This window comes from Hevea brasiliensis, chromosome 13 (genome assembly GCF_030052815.1).
Source record: "Hevea brasiliensis isolate MT/VB/25A 57/8 chromosome 13, ASM3005281v1, whole genome shotgun sequence".
Taxonomy (NCBI): domain Eukaryota; kingdom Viridiplantae; phylum Streptophyta; class Magnoliopsida; order Malpighiales; family Euphorbiaceae; genus Hevea; species Hevea brasiliensis.
This window is the reverse complement of record NC_079505.1, coordinates 8,330,523-8,348,596: the sequence shown is the minus strand read 5'-3', so window position 1 is coordinate 8,348,596 and position 18,074 is coordinate 8,330,523. Positions and strand designations below refer to the sequence as shown.

Here is an 18,074-nt window from a genome sequence, read left to right as displayed (position 1 = left end):
TAAATTAAAAATTGAAAAAACTCAGTTAAATTCATAAAAAAATATTTAGTTCAAATACTCACCCGCCTTCCCTAAGTTTAAATGATGTCTCCATCTATATAATGCTTTCCATATTTTTAGATATCTATCAAAATCATTTATTTATGACAAATTGTTTATATTATTTCAAAATTTAGTTTCATTTATATCAAACAAGCTTAAATTATTCAAAATTAAAATTAAAATTTTATCATCAATTTTGTTTAGTATTATTATTTGAATTGCTATTAAAAAAATTATTTAAAATGATTTATTAAAAATTTTTTAATTATAATTTGATATATGTTAATTATAAAAATTTAAAAATAATAATATAATTTTTAAATATATTTTTTAACAATATTTTAATCAATTTTAAATATTTTTATCAATTTCGGGTCCCATCCTGTCTTAAAAGAAAGAAAAAAAAAATTAAAAGTGAAAAGCACAAATCAAGAAACTAATAAAAATGGCAACTCGCGGAAACCGCGTGAAAGAGTCAAAAGCTATAAATTTTTTGACTTTTTTTTAACAGTTGGTACGGATTTTTTTAAAATAGAAGATATTTTTCTCATTTATTTTTTTTAAATAATTTTTTATTTTTAAATTTTAATAATTTTATTAAGATATAAAAATACTCGATATTTTGATAATTTTCTTTTATTTTTATCATTTAAAAAAATTTTTGATATTTGACTTATGCTTAATGACATAACTTGTCAATCGAAAAATTATTAAGTGCATTCAGTATATATGCATCATCTCTTATAATCACGTGGTATTTACTTATATTATAGGAAGAGCTCACTTTTCTGTGAAAAAAAAAGTACTATTTTTTATAGTGCTACGAGTGAATCTAATAATTAGCCCTGTCAGTTAAGCAAAATTTGAGAGTGAAAACAAAGAGTTTACGAGGTGTTATTCGGAGATGAATCCAAAAATTCTGGTTTTTCTGTTGGTTGCTTCCCTCCAAATTTGTAGCATAGCAGCACTGACTGACAATGATGATGGTAAGTTCAGTACGATTAGTATTCTCCCTTTTCTTGTTTTGTTCATTAGGAATTTGTTGATGTGCCAATGACAACTTTAACTCTTTCAATTGGTGCATGTTCTGTAACATTTTCTTTGGATGAAAATATCTCATGTTCACTGGCAACTTAAGGCCTTCTTAACTAACTATAGATTAACTTCAAAATGGAGATGTTAGATAGCTGCTTTTAAGTAGATGGATGTTTATCTTGCATTTGTGGGTTTGTGCAACTTTGCAATTTCCAGATCCAGGATTGGTATCAGAGTTAGTTATGTCTTTGGGAAGAGGAGTTTTTGAGTTAGAATATGGCCCTTTTTTTTGTCTGAAGTGCTAACTTTCTCAAATCATAGAGTAAGCATGGGTCTAGGAGTACTTCGTCAAAACACTCATAGCAGGTTTTTCTTTTCTTACATGGTTTAATGATGCCCTGAAAATTCTTCCATGGATTAAGAGAAAATCAGGAGCAGTTTCATATCTTGGTTTTTATAGATCCTACAATATGTTTCGTACAAATAGGCAATACAAATACTGATAACTTGAATCATGTAAATGATTTCTTCGATCCCTGATGCAGTTGCTGCAGTGAAGGCTCTTAAGGGTATGTGGGAAAACACACCACCTAGCTGGGAAGGTCAAGACCCTTGTGGAGACCAATGGGACGGCATAAAGTGCATCAATTCACGTGTGAATTCCATGTAATTAATTGACAATACTTCATCTTTTAATGCTAATTGAGGCTGGCAAATTCTTTCTTCTCCTGATTTTGAGATTAACCTCACTATTCTTAATTGCAGACAATTGTCAAGTATGGGATTGAAAGGACAGCTGTCTGTATATATCTCAGACTTACAAGAACTTCAAACTATGTAGGTCCTTGGCCTGCAATTTATCTCCTCTTTGATGCTTAGGATCTGTCTCATAACTAAATATGTTTGAGCCATCGTCAGCTATTATTATTATTAGTAGTAGTATTATTATTATTCTATTTAGATTGTAGCATGCAAGCCTACATTTCTCTAGGATCATGCTTAATGCGTGAGGCACTTATTAAGCAGATGCATCATCCATAGGGCTCTTTGCAGCTTTAAGATCAAGATTGCTTCTTGTACACTATCCTGAACAGAGGGGATTGTTTTCACCAACAAAATGATAGAATATAGATTGTTTTCGAGAGCAAGGATTCTTATTATCATTTCTGATTATTGGCATCTTCATACAGAGATCTATCATACAACAAGGATTTGGGAGGACCTCTGCCAACGTCAATTGGGAGTCTGAAGAAGCTAGAAAACTTGTAAGAACACACAATGTTTCACCAAAGTATTAATTGACATCCAATTTTCCTTTTTGTCAAAATTCTCTAATTAACGAAAGGATTTTTACTTGTATTCTAGAATTATGGTTGGTTGTGGTTTCTTTGGTCCTATCCCCGATTCAATAGGATCACTGCAGCAGCTGGTTTTTTTGTAAGGATTTTCAACTTGCAAGCTTTCTTTGCTTTATTGAAGTATGAAAATCAACATAGTATTTCTTGTGAATGTCAAACGAGATGCTGGTTGGGTGGTCAATTTTAGTTCCCCATATCAGCATTTAGACTAATTCTAATAGTTTTGTTCAATATTAGGCTTTATTCTTTGTTATTTTCCACTTATTTTGAAGTGTTGTTAATATCCGGACCAACATTTCCCGAAAATCATTGTTTGCAGATCTCTAAATTCTAATAAATTCAGTGGACAAATTCCACCTTCAATTGGCAATCTATCTCAACTTGATTGGCTGGATCTAACTGACAATAAGCTTGAAGGGCCCATCCCCATCTCCACAGGGACTACACCTGGTCTTGATATGCTAATTAAAACAAAACACTTGTACGTAAAATCTTTTTGCACTATACAGCAAGCTGGAGCTTTTTTTTTTTTTTTTAAACCATTGAATCATTTTCCATTAATTAAAGTGTAAAAACTATTTAACAGTCATCTTGGAAAGAATCAGCTCTCAGGCAGAATCCCACCTGAACTTTTCAGTTCGGACATGCATCTCAAACATGTGTAAGTTTCATTGGCTGTGACAGTAGTTAATATGTTTTTAACCATCATTTCCAAGTTGCATAATTTTTCTCTGTTAAATCGCATCTTTTTTATGGGTGTTGCCTTTGTTGACTGTATCATGATGTATCATCGCCACATAATTTGTTTAGTTCTCTGCTGTATTGTAAATTTTACAATAAAAATAAAAAAGGAAAGGGGAAACTAAGTTGTTTGTTTTGAAGTATCTTTTTCTCCGATAAAAAATAATTTGATGGACTATTTTAGAATTAAATGTGCAAAGAAATAATAATCACAGATGAAACTATTAATTTACTCATTTTTCTTAGTGGATCTTCTCAATTGAATATCACCTTAATCATATGCACACCTGCCAATTCAAGCATTGATTTTTGACAGATGCTTTTATTCTGCAGGCTTTTTGACAGCAACAAGCTCACTGGCAGTATTCCTTCTACCCTTGGCCTTGTGCAGACTTTGGAGGTTGTGTGAGTATCAATACCACAAACTTGAATGATTTCATGTTGATGTTCCTGCTGGTGAAGTTTGACTTGAATGTCTTATCTTGGTCGCAGGTGCCTTGACAGGAATTCATTGACTGGATCTGTCCCTTCAAATCTCAACAATCTTACCAACGTCACTGGTTTGTAAGTATATGGAAGAGAGGCATTCAGGATAAAGCTGTTATAATGGTTTTACTCTCATCATTAATAGTTTATATGTGGATTTTCACTCTAGCATGTCCCTTGGTGATCAATATCAGGTCTTTGTCCAACAATAGATTGAGTGGACCTCTTCCCAACCTTACTGGAATGAATATTCTCAGTTACTTGTAAGATTTTGTGCAGTCTATTAATATAATCAGTAATAGTAGTAGGAAAATAACTATATTGTTGTCTATGTGCATCTTTTAACTTGAAAGTTGTCTGCAGGGACATGAGCAATAATAGTTTTGATGCATCTGATTTTCCACCTTGGATTTCTACCTTGCAGTCTTTGACAACATTGTATGTCTCTCTCTCTCCCCTCCCTCCCACCTAACTTTCAAGTCTCAATGTCCTCTTTCTTTTCTCTTTTAATGATGGCATAAAGAAACATTAAATCATATTTGCAGAAAATGGGATAGTGCTATGTCTGTATTCTTTTTTGTGTTTAATTCAAACCTTGCTAGAGTATCCTACACCTTTAAGCAAGAGAGGAAGAATCCGAATACAAATTAAAATAGGAATGCATAAAAAAGATACATGATTTGAGTTTATGTTAATATTAACAAAAGTTTATCAAATTTATGTTGTGTCCTTTGGATTATATCCATTTCCTTGTCCTTTTGTTCTTACTCTCTACATGTTATTTCCTTTTATAGAGTTGTCTTTTTTTTTTCCTTTTTTTTTCTCCCTTGAAATAGTAAGACTTAAAAAGTTATTCTTCTCCTTTTTAACTGCTATCTCATTTATTCAAATACATTGATTGACCATTAGCAGTTTCTATCTAAAAATACATTGTTACTTGCCAATCTAAAGATGCTCATCTCTGTAGTGTATTTTTGACATTTACATAAATTAATTTCTATCATTTTCTATCTAATAAATGAGAGTGGCAGAAATATGGATGTTAAGATGGATGTCTAGTAGGATAAGATTAGAAATGATCACATCTTTCAAAGAATGCATGTAGTACATATTGGAGATAAAATGAGAGAAGATCGATTAAAATGGTACGGTTATGTCAAATGCGGAGAATCAAATGCCCCAACAAAAGTATGATAAGTTAGTAGAGAAATGAGTAAGAAGGGGAAGAGGAGACCTAAAATGATGTAGAGAAAAATGGTGTCAAAAGATTTAGGAGTTTTGGATATTTATGTAGATTTGGTATCTAATAGAGCCGAATGATAAAAAGGGACGCATGTAGCCAACCCAACTAGTTTGAAGTCAAGGCTTAGTTGTTGTTGTTCTATCTTACAAAACATGGCTTTCTGTACAATCATCTCCTTCTACATTAAGGATTAAAGAAGAACATAATAAGAATGAGAAAAAAAAAGTAAAGATATCAATGAGGAGGATAGGGTATTCTTGTAATTGAGAAAAAATATTTTTTGGAAAATAAAAAATCAACAAAACAAAGTTCTCCAACCACACTTTTTGTCAATCAACACACCCTTTGATAGCTGAATCTGTAAGAAGTACACCTCTTTTGAGTCCAAATCTATAGATCAACATATATGTTGGGTTTTTAGTTTTCGAAGTTCTCCTTTCCGTCATTGTTTGGTTATTCCTTGATTTTAATTTTTAACTCTATTCATCTAAACTTTTCATCTCATTGTAGTTATAACATGTGATGTTTTGTGTTTGGTTTTGTTGATGGAAACAATGTTGTTTTCACATGCACGCTAGGGAACTAGTTCTTGTGTAATTATTCACGTCCTTTGTTACAAGTTTCTTATATGGTACAATAGAACACAAGCCTTCTTCTGGTCTTATATATATATATTCATGTAATGCTGACATTTGTTATGAAGCTGATATCTATATTTATGTAAATATTGCTTTTGCTACAAGCCTTTCTACCATCTTATGTCTTAGGAAAGGCCATTAAAGAACATAAATAAAAATATATAAGGCCTTAAAGGTGGTACTACGGATATATGTGTCCTGCCCTGTGTGCTTTTGTGTTTGTCATTGTCTGTGCCTGGACATGCACTGTTTTCTATCCAGTTGAAAAGGGTTTTAGTCTTTATTGTTACCATAACTTATAATTTTGTGTGGCAGAGTGATGGAAAATACACAACTTCAAGGACAAATTCCAACTCGCTTCTTCAGCCTTCCTTATTTACAGACAGTGTGCGTATCATCTTGATATCTAGTAGCCAACATTTAATTTTAGGATGTCAAGAAATGCCAAAGGATAATCAACTGGTTAATTTTTAGGATTCTGCACAAAGAAGCCTAGCTAGACATTTATGTCTGATGGTGGCATTGGCTAATAGCTGTTTTGACTTATGGTTACAGGGATCTAAGTAACAATGCACTCAATGGCGCTTTAGATATTGGAAAAAGCTACAGTGACCGGCTGCAACTCATTGATTTAAGAAACAATTTAATTTCTGAGTATTCTCCAATACCAGGACAAAAGCAAGTTGAAGTAATGTGAGTTGCATTCTTTATTCATGCTTAAGAAATTTTAACGATTGTGCTACTGAAAAAACTTAAAGTTCAGTGTTGTAAAAACATTAAAATGGCAGGGGATGTTCTTCGCTTCTAGTAACCAGCTTATGCTTGTTTCATTTGTTGGACTTTGCAGACTCGTGAACAACCTAGTTTGCAAGGAAACAGGAGTATCGGCAGATTACTGTATCGTTCCCAGACCTAATTCATCTAATGTGTCACTACCAAATAATTGTGAGCCTATTCCCTGCCGTTCAAATCAGATATCCAGCCCCAACTGTAAATGTGCATATCCATACACAGGACTTCTAGTTTTCATAGCTCCTTCATTCTCAGTCTTGGACAACAAAACAAATTATATGTTACTCGTGCAGCAACTAATGGATTCTTTTAGTTCCAAGCAACTTCCTGTGGATTCAGTTTCTATAAGTAATGAAAGAAAGGATCCATTTTCGCACTTAGAATTAAAACTTGAAGTCTTTCCATCTAACCAAGATCATTTCAATCGAAGTGTTATTTCTCAGATTGCGTTTGTACTAAGCAACGCCAATTTCAATCCTACAAAACCATTTGGACCTTACTTTTTTCACGGAGATTCTTATCAGTATTTTGCTGGTACTTCCAAAATCCATGTATTATTAAGATTTTTCCATCATTTTCTTTTTCTTCTTATAACACCATTCTCTCCCTCCATCTGAGTTGTCATTTAGGAGAGGCTACAGGATCAAACAACTCATTAAACACTGGCATTATCATTGGAGCCGTTGCTGGTGGTTCTGCCCTTGTACTATTGTTGCTTCTTGCAGGGGTTTATGCTTACCATCAAAAGAAGAGAGCAGAAAGAGCAACTGAACAGAACAATCCTTTCGGTACAATAAGGATTTAACCATTACTTATTGTTTTTTCAGTTCAGATGGAGTGCGTCATGTTTAATTGTTGCTTTACACTCTGAAAATGCAGCACACTGGGATTCAACTAAGAGCAGTGGTGCTGGTGTTCCTCAATTACAAGGGGCCAGATGCTTTTCTTTTGAAGAGCTTAAAAAATACACCAGTAATTTTTCAGAAGCAAATAATATTGGATCTGGTGGTTATGGAAAGGTTAAGTTTGATTCCCTTCTCTCTATCTCTCTCTCTCGAACTGAGTTCATCTTGGCCCTGCATAGTTTTGCACTTGTTTTTAATTTATTTATTTATTTATTTTTATGTTGCTGGCTCCAATGTCCCTGAAGTCCCAAAATGTGAGCCAACTTGGGTTGGAGTGGCATAGGGTGCAGAAACTTAGATTCAAATTTAGAAAATGGTAATCCCAAATTAGTCAGGATAGATGTAGATCGAAATAAGGTGCACAAGCTACATATGTTGCCGATGTTGCATAAAAAGGTGTTCTGGTGCATGAAACTTGTTACAGTTTAGGCTATAGGGAGGATAATGCTTTTGTTATTTGAGGAGATATTATATATTAAACTGGATTATATATCCTTATTTTGTTAAAACAACACAGAACTTGGCCAGCTCAGTGTCTGTGTGTGGATTTTCATAGAGTGGCTTAGCATGTTCTCCTTGACCTTCAGTGGTTGTGTGATTGGAATTTCTGGTTTTGATAGTCTTTTAATTGACACTCTTATTATAATATTATTATTGCAAATTTTAATTTCTTTGAACAAATGTTGAACCATTGAATCAATTTGGTGTTATGATTTTTTTTTTTTTTCATAATATAGCCAACATTTTTTTACAGGTATATAGAGGAATCCTTCCCAGTGGAGAATTGATTGCCATAAAACGAGCTCAACAAATATCATTGCAGGGTGGGCTAGAATTCAAAACTGAGATTGAACTTCTATCAAGAGTGCATCATAAAAATCTTGTAAGCCTTTTGGGATTTTGCTTTGACCAAGGTGAGCAAATGCTCATTTATGAATTTGTGCCAAATGGGAGTCTCTGGGACAGTCTTTCAGGTACTTTTGTTAACCATACTGATGCTTCAGCTTGATACTTCATGAATAGTCGCATGGAATATTCTATCTTATAGTAATAATTTATGGTTCATGGGAACTTGTGAGACTAAATCCTTTCATCCAACCAAAAAAGAGAAGAGTGACTTTTTTCAGACCAATATTATTAAAATGTCTTAATCAGAATATAGTAGGGGAATAAATCTACTTATCAAGGCTTTCATTCTTTCTGGATAATGAGCTATGATTATATTCAAGTGAACATTTCTCTTTGAGACAATGCTAATCCCTTACTTGTTTCTTCTTTCCCATACAAGCAGGGAAGTCGGGAACCAGGTTGGACTGGATTAGGAGACTTAAAATAGCCCTTGGTTCAGCCAGAGGTCTGGCATATCTACATGAACTTGCAAACCCTCCCATTATCCATAGGGACATAAAGACCACCAACATACTTTTGGATGAACGCTTAAATGCGAAAGTTGCTGATTTTGGCCTCTCCAAGCTTATGGGTGACACTGAAAAGGGTCATGTTACCACTCAAGTTAAAGGGACAATGGTCAGTACATCCATATCCCATTGCTTGAAATGTACCATAATTGTTTCTTTTAACAATGGGAACTTAAAAGTAAATAAAGCATAAAACTGTGCTCCATAATGCTTGCTGTTATAATTTATGGCGAAATTGTTCACAAGTCAAGAAATAAGAATTTGTTTTCCGGGAAAGAAAGCATCTGCTTGACACAAACGTATAACCAATTCATTGGTAAATTCTTCAAGGTTTTGTTGCGTTGGATGGGCCAAGATATGCATGAGGTGGATTGATTTTAAAAATTAAAGATAACGTTTGAGAGTATATCAGGACTGACAAAATTTTTATATTTGTTTAGGGTTATTTGGATCCTGATTATTACATGACTCAGCTGTTAACTGAGAAGAGTGACGTTTATAGCTTCGGAGTTGTGATGCTAGAGCTACTAACTGCAAGAAAGCCAATAGAACGTGGAAAATACATAGTCAGAGAGGTAAAGATGGCAATGGATAGAAAAAAAGATCTATATAATCTCCATGAATTTCTTGACCCAGGCATTGGTCTAGAAACAACACTGAAAGGTCTGAATAAGTTTGTGGATCTGGCATTGGAATGTGTGAAAGAGTCAGGAGCAGACAGGCCTAAAATGGGTGAAGTGGTGAAAGAGATAGAGGACATCTTGCAGCTTGCTGGTTTAAACCCCAATAATGAATCAGCATCTACTTCAGCAAGTTACGAGGAAGCAGCCAAGGGAAGTCCTCGTCATCCTTACAGTAAAGATTCCTTTGATTATAGTGGGGCATTTCCACCTTCAAAGATAGAGCCTCAATAAGCATTATTCCATTCAAATTTTGCTGATGCTCACAGTTTGAAATGTTTAAAAAGCACTGCAATATGTGTAGCTATTTGTCTTGTCTTGTATGAAGCTTGTAATGAATCAGAATTGTAGTTGAATTGAATTATTTGCTTATGAATATTTAGCTCAAGTGATGTATGTGAGGTTGATAGCTGAAATGAAGAATAAACAGAAAAGATGTAAGACAGATTAGCAATGATGTAGAAATTTCAGATTCATTAGTTGTTTATATATCTGCTTTGACTTTGCTGTTACAGGGTGCATTTCCCTTCTTCTTTTACCCGAGGTTTTAAAGGAGTGTTTGCTAATTTCCAAGATTTATTTCACTTTGTAACTTGCTGTGAAGATATTTAAATGCCTTCTTTTCTGAATATAGTTGTTATAGAAACTACTACATGTTTAGAACACAACATATGATCTATTTGCATCTGATCAGTTTAGAAATGCCACTCCTTTTTGTGGATTCCTCGGTCGAGCTTCATGCCAGCATTCCACCTTTAGCTTCTTGAATCCAACACGGTCCAACATTGGAATGTAAGTCTGATTCAGCTGTGATCCCAGGCAGAAGAAATGATCAAACCAGAAGAGTCCCCCTGGCATCAACACCCTGTATATATCATAAAATGTGAACTCAAGCATGGCTTCTGGAATCCAGTTGCTTAGAATATGCATGGAGTGAACCATATCCAATATGTTCTCAAGGAATGGAAGCCTTTGAGAAACACTAACATGGATCCGGATCAATCCTCTCGATGCAATGAAGCTGTTGAATGGACCATCCAGATTCATTGAGCTTGTGATAATGGTAACATTTCGTTCTTTCATTCTAGCTGCAAATGTTCCAGTCCCACTCCCTATGTCAAGTCCAATACGGATAGTTCCACGAGGTTTTGCTTTGAGAACTTGGTTCACCACCTCGCATGAATGACATTGGAATCAGGTACTAAGCCTTGAAATTTGCTTCCACTCATTTTCCAAACTCACCAAGTCTAAAATTCAATTGGCAATCTCACATAGGCAGTCATACAATGCAAGTAGTCATGGATGCGGTCCAATTCGAAATTGGAATCAGATCAATTTAATTTGAAATGAAAACATGCTAAATTCAAATTAATTAAAATTGATTTTGAATGTGAATCGATCATTTTCAGCTATTCAGTTTCAATTCTCAATTAAAAAAGAAAAAAAAATTAAAAATTTCATTGGTTAAATTTGATAAAACCAAATCAAATTTAATTGAACTAAATTGAGAACAAGATTAAAATGGGTATGGACCTTAAAAATTAAGTACATACAGATTAAGTTGTAAAATTTAAATAACATAATTATGAGAATAAGCTATTCCACTAATATTATACAGAACTGAATTGAGAAAACATGGACCTTATAAAGTTATAATCAAACTCCAAGATAACATTCATTATGGAAACCCTTATCCAATTTGAGATTTGAAATATTTCAAAAATGAAATATGGGTTGCACATTAATTACAATATTTAGGGATTATTTTCCATAATTCCTGTTTTCTTTTTTATTATTTATATTTTCTAATTAAAGAAAAAGTTTTTAGAGAACAAGAAGATGAATTTAGGAAAATCACTTTCATGGTTTTTCTATACACAATAACTTGTTTTTATATTTTAAAATACTAAAAATAAATAGATTTTATTTATATAAAATTTCCTTGACAATTAGACAATAAAAACAAAATAAATACTATAAATAAAATGTGCCCTAATTTATCCAATCAATTGCTTGATGTATAAAAAGAAATTTTAACTTATTTTTCAACCTCATAATTGAAGAATTTAATATAGGGTTTTTTTTTAATAAATAATTTTATAAGAAAAAAAATTCAATTAAATTCTCACACAATTATACTTAATTTTTATTTTCTTTAAAATACATTCTTTTTAAATTAAAAAAAAATTAAATTCTTTCGTTCTAAATATCAGAATTAATTAAAAATAAATCAACTAAATTGAATTCTTATAAAATTTTAGTTTCTAAAACGAAGTATTATAGAAATTATTTCCACGAAATCATATTAAACAACAACCGTTAATTTTTTTTTTTATTTAGTTTCTACGAGGACAATATTTTCTAATGAAAATGTGAAATATTCAAAGTGTTTGAAATTGAGGTGGGGCTTCCATGCATAGAAGTATCAAAATTGGGGCAATCTAAAGAAATTTTACTTCTTTACTTCACAAAAATTACTATTTTATTATTGGGATATGAATTCTCTAATCATGTTTAATTGGCTTTTTCATTAAATTTTCAAATTATGTTTTATTAGTGTTGGATTAATTTTACTCATCCACACATAATTCAAAAGTTATTTTATTTTCATTCCTCAATTTTAATTTATTATTAAAAAAGTTTAAAATTTATTTTTTTTAAGAAAAAATCGTAGAGTCTTTTAGGTTTTCAGATTAAAAAAAAAATAAACTGCTATCTTTTTTTTTTTTTAAAATAAGTTTTACTTTTTACTTTTTCCCTTTTCTTTTACCCTTTCTTACACATTTTTAATTTTTATGGTTAAATTAATTAATAATTATTTACTAATAAAATTATTTTATTTTTAATAAATTTATTTATTTTTCAATTTATTAATAGTAATTTTTCATTAATTTAGAAATAAATTTAATTTTTAAATTAAAATGTTAATTTTCATTACAAAATTAGTTTTAAAATCAGTATTTATTTTAAATTTCAAATAGATAAATTAGTTCTCACGGAAAATTAATATTTTAAATTATAATTTATTTTTAAAATTGTATAAAATTAAAATTAATCAAAATTAAATTAAAAATAATAAATTTAACGAAATAAAAAATATATTATTAAATAATTTTATTAGTAAATTTAATAACTCAAAATGTTTTTGAAAGTAAAATAATTTTATAAGCAAATCTTGAATAATTAAGTACTAAAAACTATATCAATCGAAGAAAAAAAAATAAAAAATACAACTTTACATTAGTTTTTATCAACGGCATTTGTATAATGTACTAAAACAAACTATATAGGCTCAAGAAAAGCATAGAATGAAGAAGATCAATATATAAGTCAAAAAACAACTCAAAGTCAACTCTAGGTAGCACCGGTCTCATTAAAATTTATTATTCCGCATAGATAGTTCAAGGCTAATTATTAAATGTACCGATAGTATTAAAAAATAGTGCTCTCTTTTTTAAAAAAGTAGATAATTTCTATAATATATAGAGTGAGTCCTACATGATTATAAGAAATGATGCATGTACACCGAGTGCACTAACAATTTCTCCATAGAATGACACATTGTCTTCCTTGCTATCAATTAGCATTTTCCCTGACAAAGTCTATAACCAATAGCTTATAGAATTCTAGTTTGACCAGATTACCTATATAAATGTTATGAAGCTAAACTTTAAAAAAAGTTAACACAATATTGCCATTTTTTGGCCAAGTGGCATCTTATGCTGAGAAATAAGTTTTCCATCTCCATTTTAGTGGCCATTCCTATGCTAACGTTTTTAGTATAGTTTTCTTTTACTCTTTGGTTTCCTTCAGTTTCAAAATTTATCTTCCCTTCCTTAATAGTGCTTTAATTAAGTATAAATCCTCCCACCCCTTCAATTGTCATATGTTACAAAATTACATTTTAATTATTAAGGACTTATAAACTCCATATATTATACTCATTGTCACGTTCTGTATCAAGAGTAACATTTCCATTTACGCCAGAAGCAAGTTGTGCTTCAAATGACCTTGAAGGCAACCTTTTGATGCATTGTGGAACTCATAGGAAGTAGCCTACACTGTCCAATGGTGAGAAATTGGCTAAGCTTCTCATAATTCCATCTCTACTGAATATATATGCAGCTACAAGAAGAACTACAGTGGTGGGTAAGGCGATTTCTCCAAACTTAAAGGTCTATATTTGGGTTAACAAATTCATATTCGTTAGCAAAGAATGGATGGGAACATGAGCTCTCTTGTGTAATCATAGACGTGAGGAAGAGGACTGACAAATGTGATCCCTATGAAATAGTGTTCCTTCAAAAGCTTACAATCAATCCGCCACATAATATTTTCAGTGACTTGTGGCAGCAAGAGAAGTCTTGTACAAGACCCATCAGTTCACTATGAGAATCCTTTCAGCAAATAATCCAAGCTTCTTTGTGCGTTTTTTCTTTTTTCTTTTTTTTCTTAACAAGCTTTCAGCTAACTTCAGTTTATGTCTATTTATTAGGTCATAAGACTTTACAAAAGACAAAGAGCATGCTGAAATTGAATTTATTGTAAGTCACATATTTTGCCGTAGCATGCCTCTTCCTCTTTTTTACAGGGGTTGAAATTTGAGTACTTTGCAATGTATGAAGAAGATTCTTGGGTTTATTTATTTGTGGAAGATTGGATTTTCAGTGCAGATTGTAACTTCTCCAATAACCTGCGATTGTGAATTTTCCCTAGGAGAAGTTTGTGAGGTTAGTTAATATTAGAATCATTTTGGATTGTTTGTAATTGTGTTTGCCATATGATTACTTCTTGTTGTGTTGTATGCTTGAGTTTAAGACACCATTATGGCATTTAAGAAGTAAATCATGTAAGCGCAACTCATAATATTGAACAAAATGAAGATTTAACAGGTATAGAAGTACTTAGAATTAGCACAAGAGTTGCTAAATTTAGAAAGCAAATATAGAGTATAGTGAGTTTGAGATAGTGCTTTATAGACATTTTTATTTTCTTTTGGTGAAAGAAAATCATCTTTTCTTTTCAAAATGATATTATGGTCAAAACTTTCCATTCTGGATTTGTCTCCCTCATTCATTTACTTAAACTTAACTGTTTCTTTTCTTTCTCAGTAGTCTTTTAAACAACTCTCCCACCCTCCAACTTCAGGTGTTGCAAAATACATAATAGTGAAGTTAATAAGATTATTAAAGAAAAATATTAGGATATGGAATCTAATATTCTTTCATTGAAAAGTGCATGTGAAGCATTTCTGTGTAATTGTGTATTGCTTTGACAAGTTTTAAAAAGAGTTAAGTAGGACTAAAATCAACAAATAACCTGGAGATATGTTTAATATCAGTAGCAGAATATAATATATGCATGCATGTTATTTTTTCTGAGTAAAAAGCATGCAACATGCACTTTCCATAATTTTTCTTTTTTACTTTTTGTTAGCTGTAAGCTAAATTTATTTTTGACTCACTATATTCATATCAATTATTCTTAATGATCTTTTATTCTGAAGATCGATCCAATTCCCACAGAAGATAGTATTGGAAAAGAGGTCATGACACAAATGGCAGCAAACATGATCACAGGCAAGGTTTTCTATACTAATTCTAGTGAAAAGGACTTTATGATGTTGTCGTGAGTTTATGGAATCCAATCCCAAAGTTATGCCAGCCTGCAAAACTTATAGAAGTGAGGTTGTTAGCCTTTTAGCCAGACACTCTGATGCTCAAGTTAGAATTCATGAGATAAGAGGAGCATTTTGGAAATAATTGAATAGTAAATTTGATAGAGTTTTCGTACCTGATTCCTGGTCAGTTTTATTATTTATAGACTTTAGCAAAATAGCGGTTATAACTATCTGCTACAATCTTGAAAGTTGGGTTGATATTTCGAGATCATTTCCTATAAACTAGGGCTTAATCTTGACTCGGTAATATTACAGTTACTGCTTGGTATGTGTGTTACTCGGCATGGCAAGCGAGTCATTATTGCAGAATTCACTATCGACTTATTATTGCCTGGTTCGGGCCTAAACCAAACCATCCTTTGCTTGACTCGATCTTCATTGGTCTGGACATTTGGTCGACTTCTTGCTCAGTAAGACCCATTGACCGAGCATCCTCATTTTAATTGCCATGTTAGAGCTTCTGTTCCAGTTGCTGACTATTTAACTTAGTCTTAGTCGGGTAGTATCACTTTCTAAATTGATTAACTCTCATAAAGGTTAGATTTAATTTTCTCAACTTAGACACCAATTAGGATTAGTTTCAACCTCACAACCACTACAAGAAAAAAGGAGATTTGAAACCGAATATTTGGTTTCAAATAAGTGAAAATCGATTTCTAAATACATTTAGAAATCGATTTGAAACTGAAATATTCGGTTAAAAATCCGCATGTTTCTAAATAAATTAGAAACAAAATACGACGTTCATTTCAACTTCTGAAATTGTTTTCAAATTGCTATTCCTTTTCAAAGTTAGAAACTACATTAATTCGATTTCAAAATCCGTTTCAATTTAGAACCGAACATTTTTTGTTTTAATTTATCTAAAATGGATTTCTTTTTTCAATCGATTTCTAAATTGTAAATACGAATAAAACACTTTTCTTTTTTTAAATAGAAATGGAAATTCTGTTTCAAATCAATTTCTAAAATTATTTTTATTTTGAAACTAAAAATGTTGCTGTTTTGGATTAGAAACGAAAAATTTGTTTTTTATTCATTTCAAATTACTAGAATTTTTTTTTATTTAATACATTATTTCCTGCATTGAAGCATATAATATAATACAACTCAACTCAACTAAGTCTTTATCCCAAGAATTTGGGGTCAGCTATATGGATTCTCTTTCTCCATTCTAAATGATTTTGGGTTAAATCCTCAGAAATGTGTAATGCTTTTAGGTCATGTTGTACTACTCTCTTCCAAGTCAGTTTAGGTCTACCCCTTCTTTTCTTTCTATCCTCTAACCTAATGTGCTCTACTTGTCTAACTGGAACCTTCGTATGTCTACGCTTCACATAACCAAACTACCTCAATCTCCCTTCTCTCAACTTATCCTCAATTGGTATCACTCCTACCTTTTCTCTAATAGTCTCATTATGGACTTTATCTATTCTAGTATGACCACTCATCCACCTTAACATTCTCATTTCCGCAACTCTTATCTTAGACACATACGACTCGTTTAGTGCCCAACACTCACTACCATATAACATGGTCGATCGTATGGCTGTAAGGTAAAATTTTCCTTTCAACTTATTGGGAATCTTGCAATCGCATAAAACTCCCGTGGCACTTCTCCACTTCAACCATCTAGCTTTAATCCTATTACTAACATCTTCCTCACATCCCCCATCTACTTGAAGGATTGAGCCGAGATATTTAAAGTGATTACTTTGGGGCAGTACCACTCCATCCAAATGAACTCCTTCCCTATCACTAGTTCGGCCTTCACTGAACTTGCAATGCATATATTCTGTCTTCCTTCTACTTAACTTAAAACTCTTTGGCTCTAGAGTACTTCTCCAAAGCTCTAGCTTTCTATTGACTCCTTCTCGTGTCTCATCTATTAGAACTATATCATCTGCAAACATCATACACTAAGGAATACTCTCTTGTATATTTTTTGTCAATTCATCTAAAACTAATATAAAAAGGTAAGGGCTTACAGCTAAACCTTGGTATAATCCAATTGAGATAAGAAAATCTCTTGTGTCCCCTCTCAATTGGATTACACCAAGGTTAATATCGTAATATGTACAATATCAGGCTATCAAATATCAAATATCAATCAATATTATATATAGATATGATAGTGAATGTAATGAAAATAATGTACTGTATGGAAAAATAAAATATCATAATAACAAAGAAAAAAAGCTACTTGTCATCAACAATATCATCACTCATCACCACTATCGGCCTTTCTACCATTATCCTGATGAGTTGCATGAGCTGGGTTTGTAAACTATATACCTTGCATTATTTGCGCCATCATGTTTTACATCATTTGTTGCATGCACTCCTCTAGTGTCTGCTCGTGTTATCGGTATCTCTTCTCCAGCATCAGCTCACACTGTCGGTGTCTCCTCTATTACAGCTAGATTATCCTTTAGTGTTGCAATAGTCTGATGCAATTGTTGAATCTCTTCCTCTATTACCTCCGACTGAGCATGATGGGATGCAATAAAAGATGATCCATGTGATGAGCTAGGGTAGAAAATTGATGCTTGGGATCCACCATGTGGGGAGTCTACTTATTACCAGTAGGGACTGATGTAAGTAGTTTGAGTATAGTTTGAGGCCTAACTTGAGGTTACAAGTAGTTGGGTTCTGACATGAGAACTTCTCTGAACTAATATCTCAAACCTTGGAGTTAGAGAGAATAGAATCAGAAGGGGTATCTGAGAAGAGAACAATTGAAAAAGAGAAAAGTGGGAAGACCACAGGTCAGAGTTCAAGTAGTAATTCGAGTAAGAGAAAGAGCTTTGGGGGATCGAGTAGCAGAAAATTTGGTAGAGGAAGATCTTTAGGGCAGAGGCCACCTAAATCCAGCCAGCAGACACCTAGGAGTTCCTTTCCTGTTCGTCTCTATGAGACGTGTGGCAAGACTCATGGAGGGATATGCTACAAGGCCATAAGTACCTGTTATAACTGTGGTGATACGTGGCACTTTACTAAAGATTGTACTAGTGCCTGCAGATCTAGGCTACCTACCACCATTGAAGGATCAGTCC

At 32.4% G+C, this 18,074-nt stretch overlaps 1 protein-coding gene and 1 pseudogene across 2 annotated transcripts; one reads left to right on the top strand and one right to left on the bottom strand.

Moving 5' to 3' along the window:
• The first annotated feature begins 836 nt into the window (after nt 1-836).
• On the top strand, nt 837-9,827 carry LOC131171801 (leucine-rich repeat receptor protein kinase HPCA1-like). 2 transcript variants are annotated; one of them, XM_058131749.1, is made up of 19 exons: nt 837-1,028; nt 1,623-1,743; nt 1,843-1,914; nt 2,268-2,342; nt 2,443-2,514; nt 2,755-2,916; nt 3,022-3,096; nt 3,510-3,581; nt 3,669-3,740; nt 3,857-3,925; nt 4,026-4,100; nt 5,859-5,930; nt 6,099-6,236; nt 6,391-6,869; nt 6,965-7,123; nt 7,215-7,354; nt 7,995-8,214; nt 8,532-8,767; nt 9,099-9,827. In XM_058131749.1, the coding sequence occupies exons 1-19, from the start codon at nt 947-949 to the stop codon at nt 9,570-9,572; spliced, it is 2,865 nt and encodes a 954-aa protein (XP_057987732.1). In that variant the 5' UTR covers nt 837-946; the 3' UTR covers nt 9,573-9,827. The 2 variants fall into 2 exon arrangements, with proteins under 2 accessions (XP_057987732.1, XP_057987731.1); XM_058131748.1 differs by having other exon boundaries at nt 843-1,028; nt 8,529-8,767.
• A 206-nt stretch (nt 9,828-10,033) lies between these two features.
• LOC110660036 (probable methyltransferase At1g29790) overlaps nt 10,034-18,074 on the bottom strand; it is a 54,814-nt pseudogene continuing 46,773 nt past the window's right edge.

What these genes read in the sequence shown, in the direction of transcription:
- LOC131171801 (XM_058131748.1), top strand. Translation starts at nt 947, where the DNA reads ATGAATCCAAAAATTCTGGTTTTTCTGTTGGTTGCTTCCCTCCAAATT. An exon ending in TTACAAGAACTTCAAACTAT is followed by an intron (nt 1,915 to 2,267) that starts GTAGGTCCTTGG and finishes ATCTTCATACAG; the next exon opens with AGATCTATCATACAACAAGG. An exon ending in TTGCAGTCTTTGACAACATT is followed by an intron (nt 4,101 to 5,858) that starts GTATGTCTCTCT and finishes TTTGTGTGGCAG; the next exon opens with AGTGATGGAAAATACACAAC.